At 53.4% G+C, this 18,209-nt stretch overlaps 2 protein-coding genes across 3 annotated transcripts in view; both read right to left on the bottom strand.

Moving 5' to 3' along the window:
- Window positions 1–558: 558 nt before the first annotated feature.
- On the bottom strand, window positions 559–4,284 carry APRT (adenine phosphoribosyltransferase). Its single transcript, XM_084533013.1, has 5 exons — window positions 4,080–4,284; window positions 3,413–3,516; window positions 2,416–2,549; window positions 1,691–1,769; window positions 559–1,404 (listed from the first exon to the last, which is right to left on the bottom strand). Exons 1-5 carry the CDS (start codon window positions 4,154–4,156, stop codon window positions 1,262–1,264), a joined length of 537 nt encoding a protein of 178 aa, XP_084389139.1. The 5' UTR covers window positions 4,157–4,284; the 3' UTR covers window positions 559–1,261.
- A 5,051-nt stretch (window positions 4,285–9,335) lies between these two features.
- GALNS (galactosamine (N-acetyl)-6-sulfatase) overlaps window positions 9,336–18,209 on the bottom strand; it is a 44,476-nt gene continuing 35,602 nt past the window's right edge. For both annotated transcript variants that reach the window (XM_084533007.1, XM_084533010.1), the window contains 2 exons: window positions 14,440–14,557; window positions 9,336–11,994 (listed from right to left, as the gene is read on the bottom strand). In XM_084533007.1, coding sequence (XP_084389133.1) covers window positions 11,908–11,994; window positions 14,440–14,557 — 205 coding nt within the window. In that variant the 3' untranslated portion in view covers window positions 9,336–11,907. The remainder of the gene's footprint in view (window positions 11,995–14,439; window positions 14,558–18,209) is intronic.

Raw genomic sequence — 18,209 nt, 5'->3', positions numbered from 1 at the left:
GAGCAGCTGCTTTTCCACAGCTCTTCGGGGTGGAACCGACTTTTTTTCCCCTCTCTGCCTCGCAGCGGGGACCCGCAGCCTCGTGCCAAGAATGCGTGCGAGGCTCTGCCTCGCCCGGCTCCACGCAGGGGCTGGCTGTAAATCCCAGTGCCCTGGGGTAGGTTTCTCCCCCGGGGGGGGGGAACGATGTTTGATGTTCCTCAGCGCTCCCTGAGCAGCGCTGAAGTGGCTTTTCAGGAAAACGGGGATAAAAAATAGCCCCCATGGTCCCGACAGCTGGAAGCACGGGGCTGGGTGCGCTCCATCCCCAGCGCAGGGAAATTATTTCCGTGAAAGCCCACCAGGATCAGCCTGGGTGCCCCTCCTGCAGCCAGAGTGGGGAGAAAAAAAATACCTGGAAGGGCCAAATCCTGCCTCCCTGGTTGGTGCTTCCTTCCAAGCATTTGGGGTGGCCGTGGGGAGCGCACACCACAGCCTCCGCTGATGGCTTGGACCGGAGGGAGATGCTCAGGAGGGTATGGAACAGCTTCAGCTACTGCAAGGAGAGCTCTGAGACCGTTTAGAAAAAATAAAAAGAAGTCGATGTTTATTTTACCAGTGGGTTCAGCCCCTGCTGAGGCGGGGCCGCAGGCTGTGCTGTGTTCAGTGGTGCAAATTTTGGCACGTTGAGTCCTGCCTGCTCTTGGGGCTGACCCGAACCATGCGATGGGCTCTGCTGAACCCTCCTCAGTCCATCACGCTGCCTCAGCTGGTGCTTTGGCAGCTTTTCCTCCGGTGGCAGGTACATCAGGTCACCCCTGAGACAAATCATCACCTTGTGCCCACCTTCTGAGTTTTTTAGGAACCCCTTGAAAGGAGGCTGGCCAGGTACGGCTCAAACAACAGCATGTGCTGGACCCCACAAAGCTCTCAGCCCTGCCCTGCCTCAGCAGCAACATTTTCACTTTGGTATCCTAAAAAATAATAATAATAAAAAAAAATAAATCTACCCCTTTGTGGTCTCCGTCCCCCCAGGCAGTCTGTTCCCTATTTCCAACGGGATGAACCCAAAAAAGGATCCATGCGCTGAATATGCTTTGATCTGTGGCTTGGAAAACGGCTGGGACTTACTCTCGTGGAGCATCTGGCCCAGAGTTCAGACTGAAATTGTAGGTTCCCCCCTGCCCACCCCCTCGTGGCATCAAGCCAGCGACAACTCCAACGCAGGAGGGGGCCGGGGCTGGCAGCGAGCACCCTGCAGCCTCCGTCCGCGGCCTGAGCCTCAGTCGTACTGGAGCAGGGAGAAGAAGGGGACGGACTCGAGCTTTTCCACCCCTTTCAGGAATTTGAGCTCTATGATCACCAGGCACTCCAGGATCTCCGCCTTCAGCCTCTTCACCAGCTCGCAGGCTGCCCGCATCGTACCTGCAGGACACACAGGGTCAGCAGAAGGAGCAGCACCCGGGGCTAACCCCAAAGCGCGTTCCTGCGCCTCGCACAGCCCAAGTTTTAGCACCCACAACGATTTTAACCACCACAGGCATTGCTCCTGCCCTCTCCCTTGTTGCAAAGCGTTACGGGGTGGCAGTTTCCATGCACAAAGTCTCGGTTAAAGTCACTCCCCCGGGGGGAAATCAGGGCGATGGCAGGCAGACCCGCACGTGGAGCTCTCGTGCGCGTTCCCCGTGCCCTCTGCCCGCGTTTCGCTCACCTCCAGTCGCAAGCAAGTCATCCACGATTACCACTTTCTGTCCCGGTTCCACGGCGTCGCTCTGGATTTCAAGTTCAGCCTGCAGGGTGGAAAGAGCAGCCTCATTTTAGCCTTGCCTCCCAGGGAAACACCTCCCACACGGCGAGGAACGCGGACACGTCTTCAGCGAGATCAGCCCCAAAACGCACGCTGCAGAGGGCTGGTGTGGGGAAAAGCTGCAGGCACGTCCTTTGTCGGATGAATTTGGGGCTTGGCCCAAACAGACCTCGTGAGTAGTGGCAGCGTGGAGCTCCTGCTGCTGTTAGTTACCAGCCGTAGCGGGTTACGGGGCCTAGGGCTCTGCCATCCCAAAGGGGTGCGGTGTTACGGGGTGAGCGCCCGGCCCCGAAGCCATGCAGTAAAGGCATTTACCCAGAGCACTTACTGGAAGAGGGGGAGCTCGATGGTCATGCCCTTGAATTCAAGCCAAAGAAAGCAATTTAGCACCGACTCTTATCCCACATCCTGCCTTCCCCCCAAAAAAAACCCACAGCACGGCTCGCCGACACCAACCCCGGGTGCGTGGCGTGGAGACAAAGCCCTGGGGAGCTCCCAAAATTTGTGCCATGCCCCTGGGCTCAGCACCCATCGGGGCTGGCCGGGGCATCCTCCACCAGCCTCATCGCCCCCTCTACTCACAGCCCCAACCACAGCCTGGAAAACCCTTTTTCCCCCCCGGGCGTTACCTTGCCATACTCCAGGCTGTACGAGACGGACTCGGTCGGTCCGGGAAGCTTCCCCTTCTTTCGGATGGGCACAAAGCCCACCCCAAGCCTCTGAGCCAGAGGGGGGCCTATGAGGAAGCCGCGGGAGTCCAGACCTGGGGGGCAGAGCAGGAAAAACTCAGCAGAGCCAACGCCTGAGAGCCACCGTGCGACACCCCAGGTTCATCCTCCCGTGCTGCAAGCAAGCCATCTACAATTACTGCAGGAGCATTTTGCCCTCATGGGGTTTGAGACGTGCACCACGGCACCATGCTCACCCAGATGGGCTGCTGGGGACCCGTGGGGCACGGCAGTGACTCCCCCAGCAGCTCGGCAGCCCTTTCTGCCTCCCTCCCAGCTCTTCTTTACAGCAGCAAGCTCAGCTCAGCCCCGCTATCAGTCCGGCCACGCACCCAGGGACTTTGCACCTCCAGGGGCAGAGCCTGGTTATCAGGAGCCACTTGGCTAGGTTTGGTTGAGGCTCCCCGAGCCCTGGGCTATCGCCCAGTCCAAGCAGCACCTTCCTGAGCACTTTCATTCTCAGCCTCTTTAAAATGCATGCTGCAGTGTGTTATCACCACAAAGCCTGTTTCAGTTGGCTTGATAAAACCCTCTGAGAAGGAAAACATGCTGGAAACAGGAGCTCCGTGCCCTGGGGACTGCGTGAGACCTTCCAGCCATGGCACACTGGGCTTTGGTGCTCAGTGAATGCCTCTTTGCTTATTGAGGGAAGGACTGAATTACAAAACTGGCACTGCAGCATCATCAGATGACGTCTGCCACATCCCAAACCAGTATTTCAGGAAACCACAGTACTGGGGCAAGGGTAGAGCCCCTGCTGGTGTTACCTATGATACAGGCTGTAATTCGGATGACACCCGAGGGCTACGATATCTCCTGGCCCCTCGGGGAGGCGTCTCCCCACACCGACCACCCGGGCAGCACCAGCACACCGTGCTCTGTCCCAGTGAACACCCACCTGCAATGAAGTCGATGCGGGGCACAGACGCCCTGAGGTGATCTTCCAGCAGATCAATCAGAGCCCTGAAGGCCACGGGATCCTTCAGCAAGGGGCTGATGTCTCTGCAAAGACAGGAAGAGCGCTGAGCCAGCACCCAGAGGTGCACGTGGTGGAGCTGCTGCACCCAGGGGAAGCGTGCCCAGCAGAGCAGGCGTGCAGGCACGGGGGAAGATGGGTAGCGGGGCTGCTGCAGAGGCATCTGTGGTTTCCTGGGGAGGGACCAAAGCCGCAGCCACGAAGCACGCCCAGACCTGCCATGCTGCTGAATCACCCCTTAAGCAGCTCCTTGCTCCATCCCCAGCCCCTTTCCTCCATCCCCAGCCCCTTTCCTCCATCCCCAGGCCCCCTGCTCCATCTCCAGCCCCTCTCCTCCAACCCCTGCCCTATCTCCTGCTCCATCCTCAGCCCCTTTCCTCCCTCCCCAGCCCTATTACTCCCTCCCCAGGCCCTTTCCTCCATCCCCTTTTCTCCACCCCCTGCTCTCCTGCTCCATCCCCAACCCCGTTGTTCCATTCCCAGGCCCCCTGCTCCATCTCCAGCCCCTCTCCTCCAACCCCTGCCCCATCCCCAACCCCTTTCCTCCCCCTCCAACCCCTTTATCCTCCCCCCCAGCCCCTCCGCGCACCGGAACAGCACACCGGGCACAGGGAAGTCGGGGAAGGAGCGCACCCGTGCGCGCACAGCGTTCAGCCTCTCCTCCATTGCCTCCCCAGCACTGCGCAGCCGCCGCCGATTGCAGGCGGTGCCCCCTCCCGGAGCCTTCCCCGGTGCGGCTGCGCCGGGATCGGGCCGGATTTCCCCAGGATCGGGCCGGGTTTCCCCGGGGTCCCGGCCCCAGCGCCCCCCGGTGCGCCCCGGTGCGCCCCAGGGCGCGCAGCCCCTGCGCGCTGTGCCCGGGAGCCGGCGCGCCGAGACCCTCCGGAGGGGGTCCCGTGCCCAAAAAAGCCCCTGCAGCCCCTTCCCCCTGCCCGGTTAGCACCTTTTTTTTTTTTTTTTGGGCTGGGTTGTTTTGCTTTTTCTGTCTCCCATGTGTTTGTAAAGCCTGTGTGTGGTTTGGGTTGGCAGCGGGGGAGATAAGCGGCTCGGCTTTGGTGGGGCAGGTCAGGGTGCTCCCCGTGTTCCCCTGCGCCCTGCGCTGCGGTCGGGAGCCCTAAAGGACGGTTCCACATCTCCTGGGGCAGCAGCTGGGGCTTGGATCTGCTCCAGGCACAGCTGGGCACAGCCCCTGCTGCAGCAAAGGTCCCGCAAGGGCCGAGCTGGGTGCCCGCTGCTGGGAGCTGCGTGGGGACAACTGGGCTCCACGTCCCTGGGGACAGCCAGGGGACAACTCAGCTCCACGTCCCCTGGGACAGCCGTTAGGGCCCGTCTGTGCTGTGTGTCCCACGGGGTGACGAGCCAGCAGCTGCCGTTTTGGAGTGATTTGGTGCAGACCCCACAGGTTGGGTGCCGAGGGCTGTGTGCGGGGTAAGGGACACAGCATCCTTCCCCTGCTCCATCTGGATCAGTCCCCCCAAAACCCTGCGGGTCCCCCCAACACCCTGTGGGTCCCCCCAGCTCCCAGATGAGGTCAGGCACAGCAGGAGCAGCCAACAGGAGGGGAAGGTGGCCTCTTCCACACCTCATCTGCCACGGGCTTGGGCACATCTCACCGTTTGTGAGGCACCCGATCCTGCCTGTCCCCCCCTACACATCCCTTTCCGTGCCAGCCTCCGGTTCTTTGCTCGCTGCAGCCGAATCCTCCGCTGCTCTTTTTCCTTCCCACTCCATCTGTAGGTGGCTGTGGGTCTCTTTGGCCTGCTGGCACGGGGCACCTGCGTAAGGGACGGCTGCTGAGGAGCCATCCGAAGGTCAGAGCAGTTCCCTCTCGTCAGGCTCTCTTGCCAGAGCCAGCCCACACAGGTCAGCGTGCCTCCTTTCACAACCATTCCCTCCAAAAGCAAGATTTTCCCTGAAGTCAGATTATCTCTTTGGCACCAGAAGAATCCCGACAGCTGTTCCAGAGAAGCAGCCACAGCTGAGGCACGCGGCCGTCCACTGGAACGGGGGCTTCACCGCGGCCCTGCTCCCGCGGACCTGGAAGGGATTTTCTTGTGAGCTTCCCAAGCACAACACCGGACAGCGAGCTAGGCCAGCAGCTCCTCGTCTTCCTGGCGGCTGGAAGCGATGGAATTACTCTGCCTACCCATGGAAATGAGCAAGGAGATGGGACAGGGCCCTTCTGCAGCCTCCCGGAGCACCAAGCCAGGCAGCCCTGCCTTCTGCTCGCACCCCTGGAGGAGCTGGGGGCTTCATCATGCTTTTTTTTTTCTGAGATGCAACTGAATTCATTTTTGTCACCCTCCTAGGCAGCCACCACCGTTATTAGCAGCCACCACCGGGTTTTCTAAGCGAGGTTCCTGGGCTCTGTGCTTCCTGACCCCACCAAACCAGCAGCTCTCACCAGCACGGGCTGCCGAGGGCTCCCACCGCTCCCTTGGCGTCCCAAAGCTGGGTGAAGGAGGAGCTGGGGGGAATCTCCAACACCTCAGTTCTGCCAGAGAGAGGATCACTGATCTAGTAGGAGACATCCCTAGGGGTTGGCATGAGGTGATCTGTAAGGTCCCTTCCACCCCGAGCCATCCCGTGAGAGGTTACTCCAAGTCCTACTTGTAAGGCTTCAGCTGCCAGGAGTTACCTCACACACCAGCTCAGGTTTAAAAACTCTCCTCAAACCTTTTGTCACGACTTTACCTCGTTAATCCCCCGTTTCGAAGGACTGCGCCTACCAGCACAGACTGGTTTTAACATCCGAGCTAAATTAGTTTCCCTGTAATTGTTCAACCTTTCAAACAGCAGCGCTGACTCCTACCGCAGTTTTCCATCCGAAAAAAAAGAACTTTCCTAGAACCAATTTCCAAATGTGATGTCAAAGGACTCCAGTTCTGGAATATCACCCGGGAGGTGTCAGCATCCGCTTGCGGCTCGGGGAGGTTCAGGGCTGCTCGGTGCCTGCCAGGGAACCGCAGCCTCGCAGCCGGACCCCCCCACGGCTCCAGGGCAGGGGAAACGCCGTCCTTGCCTCTCCTTCTGATGCAGAGATTAAAAGGGCTTTGGGATCCTGCTGGGAGAGATGGTACTGAGGTTATGAGCACAGAAAGGGGGTGCGTGAAGGCTGGGGAGCTAATTCTTACCCCGGCAGTCAGCGGGGCTGTGCTGAGCGCGGAAGTTTCTGTTCCGTCAGGGGATTTTGAGAAACTTCAGCGTGAAGTGGAACAAAGTGCCCGAAATTTCAACACGCCTCGCAAGGGGAAACGGGAACTCAACTTTCCTCTCAAATCCGCTGGAACGCTTGATTTCAATTTCAGCTTGAGAAACGCATGCACTTTAAAACCATTTTTTCTTTTTTCTTTTTTTTTTTTTCTTTTTTTTTTTTTAAATCAAATTTGAAATATCTTATTTCAACAGCCCAAGAATGCGGCTCCCCAGCCAGCTCCCCGGACCGACGCTCCAGCTCCGAGCAGCGAGCTTCGTTTCCCCCAGCAGAGGCGAAGGCGCCGCCAGCCAGCTCTGCCCTTCCGCAGCATCCTCGCCCAGCACCCCCTGCCCGCTGCAGGAGGCAGGATCAGGCCCTGGGAGAAGGCACAGAGCTCATCTCCCTTCCCCAGCCGGCCAGGAGGGGGTTTGGAGCCCGATCCAGAGCAAATGGATTTGGCACGCGTTCCTCGCTGCGCTGGCAAAGAGGCCCAGGGCTTCTCTGTCCCCATCCCTTTCGGATGGGAATCGTCCCACCAGCCCCTGTATCGCCCAGAAGGGTGTTAAGTGACTCCAGGAGGGAAAAAGGCAGAGAGAATCGCACGTCAGCTGCCAGATTGGCTCTTGAGAAGCTGGATGGCAGAGGGTTTTCTGCTCTTCTAAGCGACCACAGGCTTTTGGCTAGGGCTCCCCCTTTATTTAGGATTTATATAATCCGAACTAGACTTCGAGCAACAACAAAACTCTAAACTGCGGCAGGGGATATGAAGAAAACCAGCAAATAGGGGCTTCTCGCCGTGTCTAAAATAGACATTTTCCACCGAAAAGAAGGGACCTAAAAATGGGATTTCAGTCCTTCCCCTGCAGTTGCTCTTTAATACTAACAGTTTAATTCAAGAGGCACCACTGTGTCGCTTTCTGATAACAAATGAAAAACACCAAACAGCATCAGAAAACAAAAGCAAAAGTTTTTTTCCAAGTATTAAAACTGTCAAAAAAAAGGCAAACAAGGCACTCCAGCTGCAAAACAGTTATTTGGGTACGAAGAAGCACTCGGAGTAACTCTTGGAGCGCAGGCTGTAAAGCTTCCCAGTGCTGAGGACCACAGCAGGATCCCTGGGGAGAGATTCTCAGCGATTCTCATCCAGCAGTGCTGGAGAGGCTGCTTGCAGCTCTGCACCGAGCTGCCTCCCAGCACTGGCTCCCCCCCAAGTCCCCGAGTGAAACCATTCTCACCTTCAAACATTTTCCTTCAGCTGCTGGAATTACTTCGCGTGACGGCTGTGGAGATGCCCTCAGCGGAAGGAGGAGCGCTCTCAAACCTCCAGGAGAGCTTCGTCTCAGCTGCCTCACTTTGCACAAAGCCAGGAGGCTTTTGGAAGCCGTCCACCACGGCTGGGCAAGGCTCGATTCAGCAGGTACTGAGAGCTGCGAGCGCCAAGCTTGCCAAGCTTCTGCATGGCAGCCACCGTCCCCAGTTCCACAACCTCCTTCTCAGCACCATTAGTTCCACTTCCTTTAGTAAAAGCCCGCTGGCATCCTCAATACTTGCCCGAAAACTCAGTCCCCAGACACTGCGAAAGGTTTTATTAGCAACCACGGGGCATCTCCCGCTCTTGTTCTGCTCCGAACTTTCCCATTTTCACTTTTCAAGCCGCGCTCCCCAGCTCCGCGCTTGAAATGCAAAGGCGCGTTATCTCTCATCGCTGCACTCAATGCTGCTTGAAGGGCATTAACCTCGGCTCTAAGTGTTTGGAATTGATCTTCTGCTTTCCAATTCCACTGTTCAGATCCCCAAATTGCCGGTCCGCAGAGACTAATTTGCCACCGAAATAATCCATTTGTCGCTGCCGGTTTTTACATCAGGGCTCCGTTTTTGCAGCCACAGCCTGTAAATGCAGGGGGACTTTGGCCACGATTATTAGTTACATCAATTTCAGGAGCTTCTCCGCGTGGAGGGCTGGATGATAACACAGCCTCAGGGGCAGAGGAGGGAGAGTCGCTCAGCTAATTGGAAATTAAAGGCCGGAGAGGAATTCCTTGGACTCTCAGCCCGAGCAGATATTAAGCTTTCAGCATTTTGGAGATGCATTTAAATACAAAGGAAGGAATGCCACAAAGAAGCAGTGAGGCTGACATCATCTTCCCCTCAGCCCCTATATCTTGCAGCTCGGGGAAGGAAGCCACTGCTGTCGGTCAGCAAATCCTGCCAGACCCACAGCGATCGTGTGCGCAATCCCAGGCAGCCCCTGGGATGCCCCCAAAACGGGACCAACTGCGGATCAGGGGCTCTGGGTAATTATTAAGGGCAGATGTGGGAACACGTGCTGGCTGCCTCGTCCCCCAGGGTGTGCCTGGGGGGCTTTTAGCTGCCCCCCAGCAGAGCTGCAGGCTGCCAGGCGTTTATCCCTGCGGCTGTGCTGCTGTTGGCAGCCACTCGGTGCCCTGGTCCCCACACCAGCCTCCCAATTGTGCTCGGGCAGCTGTGTGGGCTGCGAAATTGATCCAGGGTAAAAATAATACAGGGAAAACAAAACAAGTTATTTTAAACCCAAGTCAGTCCCGTGACCTGCAAGGCACATCCGTGAATCTACCCCGAAGCAGGGTGTCAGTCAGTTGTTTTACAGGTGTGTGCAGACAAACCACATCGTGCACTGCTGATAAGTTAGTTTATTTTCATCAGTTCCTTATCTCACAACTCTAAAATCTGTACATCTTTGGGAAAGGAACGGACTTAAAATTCCTAGCCATCCAGCTGTAAAACTACTACGCTTATTTAAATTTAAAGCAGTCGCTTCTTCATGCGAAGCTTTGATCTTTTATAATAAATGAACACAAAGCAGATGAGTAAACAAGCACCGGGTCAGCTCTGTGGCAGCAGCCAGCCTTCGAAGCGCAAAGTTTACACCCAGCACCCATGCACCGAGCGCCTGTGTCAGCAGGGGACGACGACTTCGGGTGCTGGGTAACCAGACAAACACCGAGCAGGCTGAGAACAGGACGGCTTGTCCGAGCAAGCCCTGCAGACGGGGCGAAAAGCCCTAGCTGCAAAACTGCAAGCTGGGAAAAAGAAAAGAATGAAGTGAATGAAGTGGCAGGCAGGGGACACGGGGCAACAGGCGCTCAGTATGCTCACAATGTGCACGATGCAAGTGGTAAGAAGAAGAAACGTGTCCAGGCTAGTGCTCTGGTGAGCTGTGAGCCTGTGCTGGGATCTCTCAATAAGCAGCATGTGGAAAGACAAAGCGCTGGTGCAGTTTGCAGCAGACACGGGCAGAGCTATGCGAGAGCTGCCAGCAGTTCTCAGGGAGCTGCAGTGACGGACTCCCTCGTCTGGTGGGATCTTTATCTGCTGATAACAGGGCTCTGAACACGTCTCTGTGACACAAGCACTAACGCAGAGGAGGTTCAGACCCTGAAAATGGAAAGCTGGGGGTTTCGTGTGTGGACAGACACACAGCTGCTGCCAGCCCTCCTACCAAATAGCACCACCAAGAACAGGGGGAGCTGAGCCTCAAAACTAATGACACCCTGCCAGAACAGGGAGAAATGTTATGAGTGAACTGAAAAATGCCTTGAGATGCCAGCGGGGACAATTAGGAACGAGGCAGAGCAGCTAAGACGCTTGGACTGCAAACAAATGTCATCTGCAGATGAGCAGGCAGCGAGGTTCCGAGGGGCTGGCAGCCGGCGCTGCTGGCTGGGATTCTGATGGATGGGGTGCGAGGAGCTGACTCAGGGGCTGTACTCATTGCAATCTTACAGGATTATCCAGCTCCATCAGACGTACACGAGGAATTACTGCCGAGGAGATTACAGGTAGCATAAATCATGGGAACGGGGAGAAAGAGTGTTTGGGATTACAGGGCAGGTAAGAACACAAAGTGGAGGAGCCCGCAGCAGGCAGAACGCAGCGGTTAACACAAGCTCTCAGCACGTCTCACGCCAGCCCCAGGCTTTGCTTGGGATGGAAGCAGGACTGTTTATAGTCCCAAGGCAGCAAAATGCCACGCAGAAAGGGCATGTGTCCTGTCTCAAACACAGGAGGGCTGGAAGTGAACCCGTCACTGGTGCAAACGGCGCGTTCATGATTGCTTCTGGCCATTCTTGCAGACCCGCAATAACCTGGCTAGGTTCTGTTCTGTCCAAGAGATGTTTATTAGCAGTAGTGAGGAGTGCGAAAACGGCTCAAAATCAGAGGAGAAATTTGCAGTGTGAAGTTATGCGAAGAATCTGCATTTACCGTGAACTCTGTTTAGAGAAGTGCTGCACCCAGGCCCTGGAAAGTTTGCACAAGGAGAATTCCTCAGAGAGCATAGACTGCAAACAGGGTCAAGAGTTAACATCTGGTGTAAACGGGCATTTCTGAGCCTGCAGTTGGGGCTGGGCCCAGATCATGAGGCCAGAAGCGTGACTTAAACCATATTTGGACCTAGATTTTTGGAAACGAAGAAACCCCCTTAACTGAACAACTGCCCCGCAGCTCCCCAAGAACATGCTGCATGCCATCGACAAGGCAATACTTACAGGAACACTGTCTTCAAATTTCTTTACAACTTGACCTAGTGAACGTTTGCAGCTACAGATGGCACGAACGCAGGGTGTGCGTTGTCCCTGGAGCCAACCCCTTGGTCGAGGACAGGAGGGAGCACTTGTGGGCACTCAGCGATGCTCAGCAGTAAAGCTGCACCCAGTACTTGCAAATTTAGGAAGAACGGGGAAAAAAACAGGCTGGTGTCCAAAGAGTGCACAATGGAAATCGAATGTTAAAACAACAAGCGATAGGCAAAGAAAACACGGGGAGTTTGGGCAGGGTTTTCTGGCTACTGTACATTTCCTGCACCCCGTGGCCGCCGTTGGGGCATCCGCATGAGCACTGATTTGAGAGGTTGGGTGGAAGGAGCCAGAGGAAAGGTGCATCCGTGGTGATTCTGAGCTAACAGCAAAGTTGTGCTTGTCCAGAGAGCTTTTAGAGTTGAAGTAGTCTTCACTGAGAATTTACCATTTACGGAAAGAACTAAAACAAGAGAGGAGTACAGGCTAAACCCTGAGCACTAGCGATATAAACACTGGCCCTTTTGGAAGAGCAAATGATGATATCACATATACATCACACCCTTCCTGTGTAAACAGGAGTGCCAACATGAGAAGACATGCATTGTAAACGCCGTGTCCAGCTGGTTATGGCTTTTCTGAGTAGCTCCTGAGGGCTGCATAAAAGGTCAATGAGGCCAAAAGCACTTCTTAGGATTCGACTCGGGTGGCTGCAGGCACTTCCCTAGTTTCTCACAGCCTGGGGGAGACCAATTCTGTTAGAAACAAACAAAATATAGAGAAAAATGAAGTCAAGCATTCATATCAGGTATGTGCTAAGCCCTGTACCCTAAGTGACCCCTTTCAGTTCTCACAAAGATGCTCTTATGTCCTCCTTGAAAAATAAAACCCATCTCACAACTGATGCTGCTGGGCTCATCACATTTCCAACTCCAAATCCTGTTCACAAAGGCTTTAGGAAGGACTTCAAATGGTTACACAGCAGACGATTCCCTTTGCTGGGGTACCGTGGGCTCTCCTGTACAAATGCAGCCTGCCAGGACTCTGGTGATTTCCTCTCTTTCTTGTAGGAGCAAACAGATCATGAGGTTTTGGTGGAACTCTGTTTTCCCATTCTGCCTTCAGAAATCTTTTATGGTCTTTCTCTGACCCTCTTCCTCTTCAGGTCTACCCATCCACGGGCGAGTTTTATCACTACTAAAGGTCCGTTCAGCCCTGACCCATCGCCTTCTATTTATTTTTTCAAGTCATTTACATTTGCGTGGGATTAAGTTCCTATGGAGGGAAAGGAAAGCTTAACCCCAGAAAAAATGCCGGAGCAGGTTTCTGTTCCCTCTAGCTGACAACAGATGGCAGTGAGACACCAGCTATCTGCCAGGCAGAGCAGCACACAGCGCTGCGTGAAGGGCTTCAGATGATTCAGGAGCAATTAATGCTGATTTCTAACTCTGCTCCTCAATTTTAAAACGCGCAAGCACCACTGGGAATTTCAGATGCTTGACCACTCTGTAGAAGCAACAGAGATTCAAAGAAACAAAGAAAATACTCTTTTTTTTTTTGGAAAAAACAGACTGCATCTGCTTCAGTTCTGCACTTTAAGTCAGCTTTTGTGGATCAGGGCTGTAAGAGCCCCAGGAGCTCCATCTCCACTGCTGGTGGGCTGTGCTACGGATGGGCCAGCAGAATTTCAAAGACGTTTTGGGGCATGGCATTAAGAAACGATGGTTATCTCCCAGCACCCCCCAAAGACAGGTTTAGGGCCCAGCCAACCCCACCAATCCTGGTGCTCCAAGAAGATTTGGTTACCTTTAATTCTGGTCTCAAAAGGCAGACAATAACTTGGTGCCTGTTTATTTTAGTTTTGTGACTGCGTCATCAGCCAATTAGAAGTGTACGTCGAATAGAAAATCTGTGATGTAAAAAAGCTTCCTGCTGAGATTTGAACATTTCTACCGAGATTAGAGCATCACCCAGCCCACTGGGGAGGGCTCTCCCCCTCAGACAGCCTGAATGACCTGGTTTGATGCAGTCTTTAACCTCTTTTGCTTATAGATGGCAGGTACGACTGGCCTAGGCTCAGCCCAGGACATTGCCACAGCCAAAGCAGAAGAGGCAGCTTGTGGTCTGGTGAGAGGAAAGGCAAAACTTCTGCCCCAGGTATGTTCAGGGAGAAAACTGACCGTCAGCAGCCCCAATTTGAGAGCTGGGGATTTGGGGTGAAGTCCAGGAGATGTTCAGTGTATGCCTACACTTTATGAAGCAGTTTTGGAGCTGGAGTCCACCCAGAAGAAATGCCCTTACAGTGAAGTGGTCTGGCAGGCACTGGGGAGAGTCCCTGAACCCAGAAAGTCCCAGAGGTGCACAGAACAGTGCTTGTTAAGGGAAATGTTGAATAACAAAATAACACAGGAACAATGGTACTTCAAATCTTTTTTGCTGCTTAACATCCCAAAATAAAAGATGTTACTAAACTAAAAAAGATCTTTGCCTTCTTACTGAACAGACAGCTCCACATTTTGCACTTTTCTATCTGGCTGGAGGCAGACCCCAAGCAGCGGGTACTCACTGTTTGTTTGAGGAGATTATTTCGGTGTCAGGAAGACTTCGCCTGTTACTATTTCGTGTCAGTCTTTACAGGCACATCCCCTTAAAACTACACAACCTCTTGTCATCCGACAGCTTTATCTCCTATGGACCATCCAGGTTTTTTCCAGGTTCACAACAAAGCAAGTGGCGTTTGATAGGAAAGGTAAACTGTGACTTTCCAGTGTTTAATTCAAACTGGCCTGCAGAACTGCAAATACATTTGGCCTGCTTCAAGCCAGAAGGACTTTGGAAAAGACAGGCACAGGTGGACTTGGAGAGGACTGAGCTACACCAAAGATACTCGCTGATACAGCACAAAAAAAAGACAAGAGGCTCTGTCTCAGTCCCACCACTTGAAATGTAGAGGACTTGTGAGATTTGCAGAGGGGGGACTAGAAAGGAGAAGTATCTGCAGTTGTCGATACCGTGATATCTCGAAGGAAGGAACTCACAGTTTATCACAGCATGCTGAGGGACTTGGCAGACATTGCCCAGCCCTCCCCTCTGTGGAAGGACAGCCTCCTTCTTCTCCATCCCTTCCCGACATCAGGTGACGTTTTTAAATGCAAAATATAGTTTAAGATGAGATTTTTTTCGATGTTTCAGCTACTCACCATGACGGCCTTGTCGCACACGTTAAGCTGTGGCACTCCTGGCACCATGGTCTCCTTGTGCTGCTGCACCACGGCCGATATTCGCTCCATAACTCCTTGGTATTCTTCACTGGCAAAACTAGAACGTGAACAACCGATGGAAGTTATTAGCGGGGCTTCCAGAATGCAACTGTTTGGAGACAGAGCATGGTTAAAGCGTCCACATCGCTCAGCTACGTCAGCCTTTTTCTGGGCCATAGCAAAGAAGGAGAGCCTGTAAACACGCAGCCGACGCTAACCGCCCACGGGTCCATGGGGGAATGAAGCATCTGAGCTGGCAAAATCCATCCTGGCTGGGCCTGGAGGCTGCAGGGTTGAGCTGCCCAGCCCGGGGGAGCACAGCACAGAGGCACGTGGCTCCCCGCGGATCATCAGCCTGGGGCTTCAGCTTGGAAAACCGCCTGCCCCACGGCCCCAAATGCCTGATTCCCTGGGGGATGCCACTAGCAAGGAAGGGTGTTGGGGTTGTGCCACGTGTGAGGTCACCCAGTTCTGGATATTTTCATCCTCTGCTCTTTCGAGGGCTTTTCTGTAGCACGGAGGCATTTAGGGAAGGGAAGGGAGTCGATGTCAATGCTTGGTTTTTCAAGAGTGTTCTTAAGCGAAGGCTTTCAAACGCAACCACCCATTAGCCAGTAAAACTTCACAAACACAGAGTAAAAAGAACTAACATTATGCAAACAGGAAGATGGAGAAGAATAGAAGTTACTTGTCCAAGACAAGAATACCTCCTCCGTTTCGCAACATCCACCCCGGGGTTCTGCCCCTCTACATTCTTCCATTTGGGCTTTATTATTCCAAGCTGGGACCCATCTGTCATGCTCCAAGCCCTCATACCACGTTATAAATTGCCAGCTTTGTATCCAAACTCTTACCCCGGTAGGCACTTGTTTAAGCAGTTCGGGGTGCACTCCGCTAATATTTCAAGTATTCCTAAAACAGAGGACGGCTTCCCAATGATCTCATTTTGCCCATCACGTTCAGAGCCACTTCAAAAAACAGAGAGCGGCAAATTGCTTCTGAAGATAAAAGAGGAACAATGCAGCCTGGTCCTGACCTCAGGCTCCCTTTGCTTCCAGTCCAAGCTGGCCACCAGCCCCATACTCCAGCTAATTTCCTTCTTTAAAAAACAATCACATTTCGAAGCCCAGCAATGTGCCAACAGTTTCCAGTAAGCCCTATAAATATCGCATCTCGGCAGCCGTCCAGGGAGAAGCTGATTGCGGGGATGGGCCTGAGCTTTGCTGATAGAGAAGCGGAAGGGAATTGGAAATGACAAGCTCCAGCAAACGAAGCTGTTGCTCTCACACCCAGCTGGCTGGATCCTGAGGGAGAGGGAATCACCAGGATCAGATCCCCGTGGATCACCCTAAAAGATCGCTGCGGCGAAGCTCCCGAATTTGCGCGCTCCTCTTCCCGTGCATCCCATACCTCAGCTCCCACGGCAGGCAGCTGAAAAAAGGAGGGCTGCAGAAGTTTGGGAGCTGCCAAAGACCAGCTGTGACTCACGCCCTTGCTGAGGACACTCGAGGCAGCAGTGGCTTGGCTCAGTGAGGTGGGAGCGTTGCATCCTGGTGGCACAACGGCCTTTCGGCTCGGCAAGATTTTATCTGGCAGCCCTCCGCTCGCGTTTCAGATGCGCAGGACTGCCAGCGCAGCAGCACGCTTGGGAAAAAAAAAATCAAAACAGATCCTTCAAAGAGGCGGAGAGCATTTCAAGCTAACCCTTGGTGACACACAGAGGACGGCCAACAGGGGAGAGCCTGCGTGCAGAGAGAAAAGGCAACAAAGGCACGCACGCCGAGGGAGCGTACCCAAAACCAGGGCGAGTACCAGAGGTGGACGCAGTGCGTTGGACATGGGAGCTGCAGCCTGCTCTGCTGAGACCGGAGGAAACGGGGGTGCCACGGGCTTTATTTCAGAGCCTGCACGCTCGAGGGATGTAAATGGTGATAAAACGTGGCTTAGGGAGACACGCGTGCTGCAGCGTTTTCAGATTTTCTAACGCACTTATTGTTTCGGGGTTGGGAAGCTCTTCCAAGCCCTCGCTAATCACCCTTCATTAAAATCCTCGTATTAAGGATTAATGTGAATTAATACAGACTTCAATCAATTGTTGGAGTCTAACAGATATCGCAGATATCTGATCATTTAATGCCTTCTGCTGCTGCTCTTGTAACCACCTAACGTGTGTATTTTTGTCACATACTCGTGTCATCTCTCCAGCGTTTAAGATCTTTTGGAAGTGGACCCATAAGATAGTGTTGCTGCTAACTAATTAAGCTCCACAGCATCTTTGCAAATATTTAAGTGCTAAAGAGCCCAATTTCATCCTTCGAAAGGGCTTTTCATACATACGATTCCAAATTAGCTATAATCTGGACAGACCACTGGAAAACACAGCTGTGGTCTGGATGAACGATAAACAATATGTTGTCATGACTGCTGGTTTTTGCTCCAAATATGCCAGTCCTGTTGCAGTGCAAAAAAAAAAATAAAATCTTTTTGCTGTAATCTTGAATACCACATTTATTCACAGCATTGTTGCTCATTAGCAACCTAAGCCACGTGAACGCTGCAGCATAACAAAGTAGGCTCACGTCATTTAAATCATCCTCTTGCTTTAATTCCTGTGTTGGGGATGCTCCCGGCTGTTTCAGCTAGCTCAGCAGCGACAGGAAATCTTGGCCTAACCTCAGCTCCTGGTGGTTTTCAACTGCTCTCCCCTGCAGCTCCTCCACTCTTAGATTATTTGAGCATTTAGCATAGGCTGAATGACTTCCCCAAAGCATGCTAGAAATGGCTTGGCACGTATAAAAGACTTGCACTTCTCACATAAGCACAAAGCTGGCTCAAGCTAAAGAACATGTATAGATTATGCTCCGAGTCACACTGCTAACCTATAAACCTTGTCTCCGTAGGGCTTAACATGCTCTTAAGCTGACTAAACCTGTTGACACTAGCTTAAAACATATCCGATTGCAGCTGTCTTCCTGGTGTCCGAGTACACAGCAGCGACAGAGTGCCGTAAGGTGTCATTCAAGGCTGGGAGATCACCAAAGATCGGCTTCAGATGGCTCAGTTAATCACAGGAGCTGTGCCTCTCACCCAGAGGCACGTCTGGTCTCCGATTCCTGCAGGATGGCACTCACCCGAGGCTTGCATTTGCAGTGACACTGGAGCCAGCATCGAGATGAAACAGTGCTGGTGGCTGTTTTTGCTGTTGAAGGATCACAGCACTTGGAGAGTCCCCGTTCCTCACTCTGAGGAGCTCGGATCTTGCTCAGACCAAGCTGTTCAGCTCCACAACGCCTCACAAGCCCCAGCATCCACGCAATGTTCTGTGAATTATTTACTGACTGCATGCAGTGGGTTAAAGCTGTCTCCAGCCCTATGAAAGAAATGCGTTTCGTGACAAAATCTGCAAGGGAAGAACGCCTTTAATCTGCATGTAAGATGGGGATAATTGCTTCATGGTAATCAGTCTGAGTTGTTAATGGAGACGAGAACCTCTCCTCTTCTTACACCAGAGTCCCATCCTTTCCTTGAGTGCATACGAACTGGGCTGCAAGGGCAGGGCTTGCTGCATTCTCCACGACAAGAAAAAATAATATTCTCTATACAGGTGTTCAGGCATTATTGCCTGAACGAGGATCCAGACCTCGCTGCCTCCAGGGCACGCCGTGCTTTCTATTTGAGCTCGACAATCCTGCAGAAGGAGAGCTGGGAAT

This window comes from Aythya ferina (genome assembly GCF_964211825.1).
Source record: "Aythya ferina genome assembly, chromosome: 12".
Classification (NCBI taxonomy): domain Eukaryota; kingdom Metazoa; phylum Chordata; class Aves; order Anseriformes; family Anatidae; genus Aythya; species Aythya ferina.
The sequence above is the reverse complement of the archived record's forward strand: the minus strand, read 5'-3'. Positions and strand labels throughout refer to the sequence as shown.

Coding starts and splice junctions, on each gene's coding strand:
- APRT (XM_084533013.1), bottom strand. CDS start 4,156: ATGGAGGAGAGGCTGAACGCTGTGCGCGCACGGGTGCGCTCCTTCCCC. Junction 1,770..2,415: donor ACAGCCTGGAGTATGGCAAG/GTAACGCCCGGG, acceptor TCCACCCTGCAG/GCTGAACTTGAAATCCAGAG. Junction 1,405..1,690: donor TGACTTGCTTGCGACTGGAG/GTGAGCGAAACG, acceptor TGTGTCCTGCAG/GTACGATGCGGGCAGCCTGC.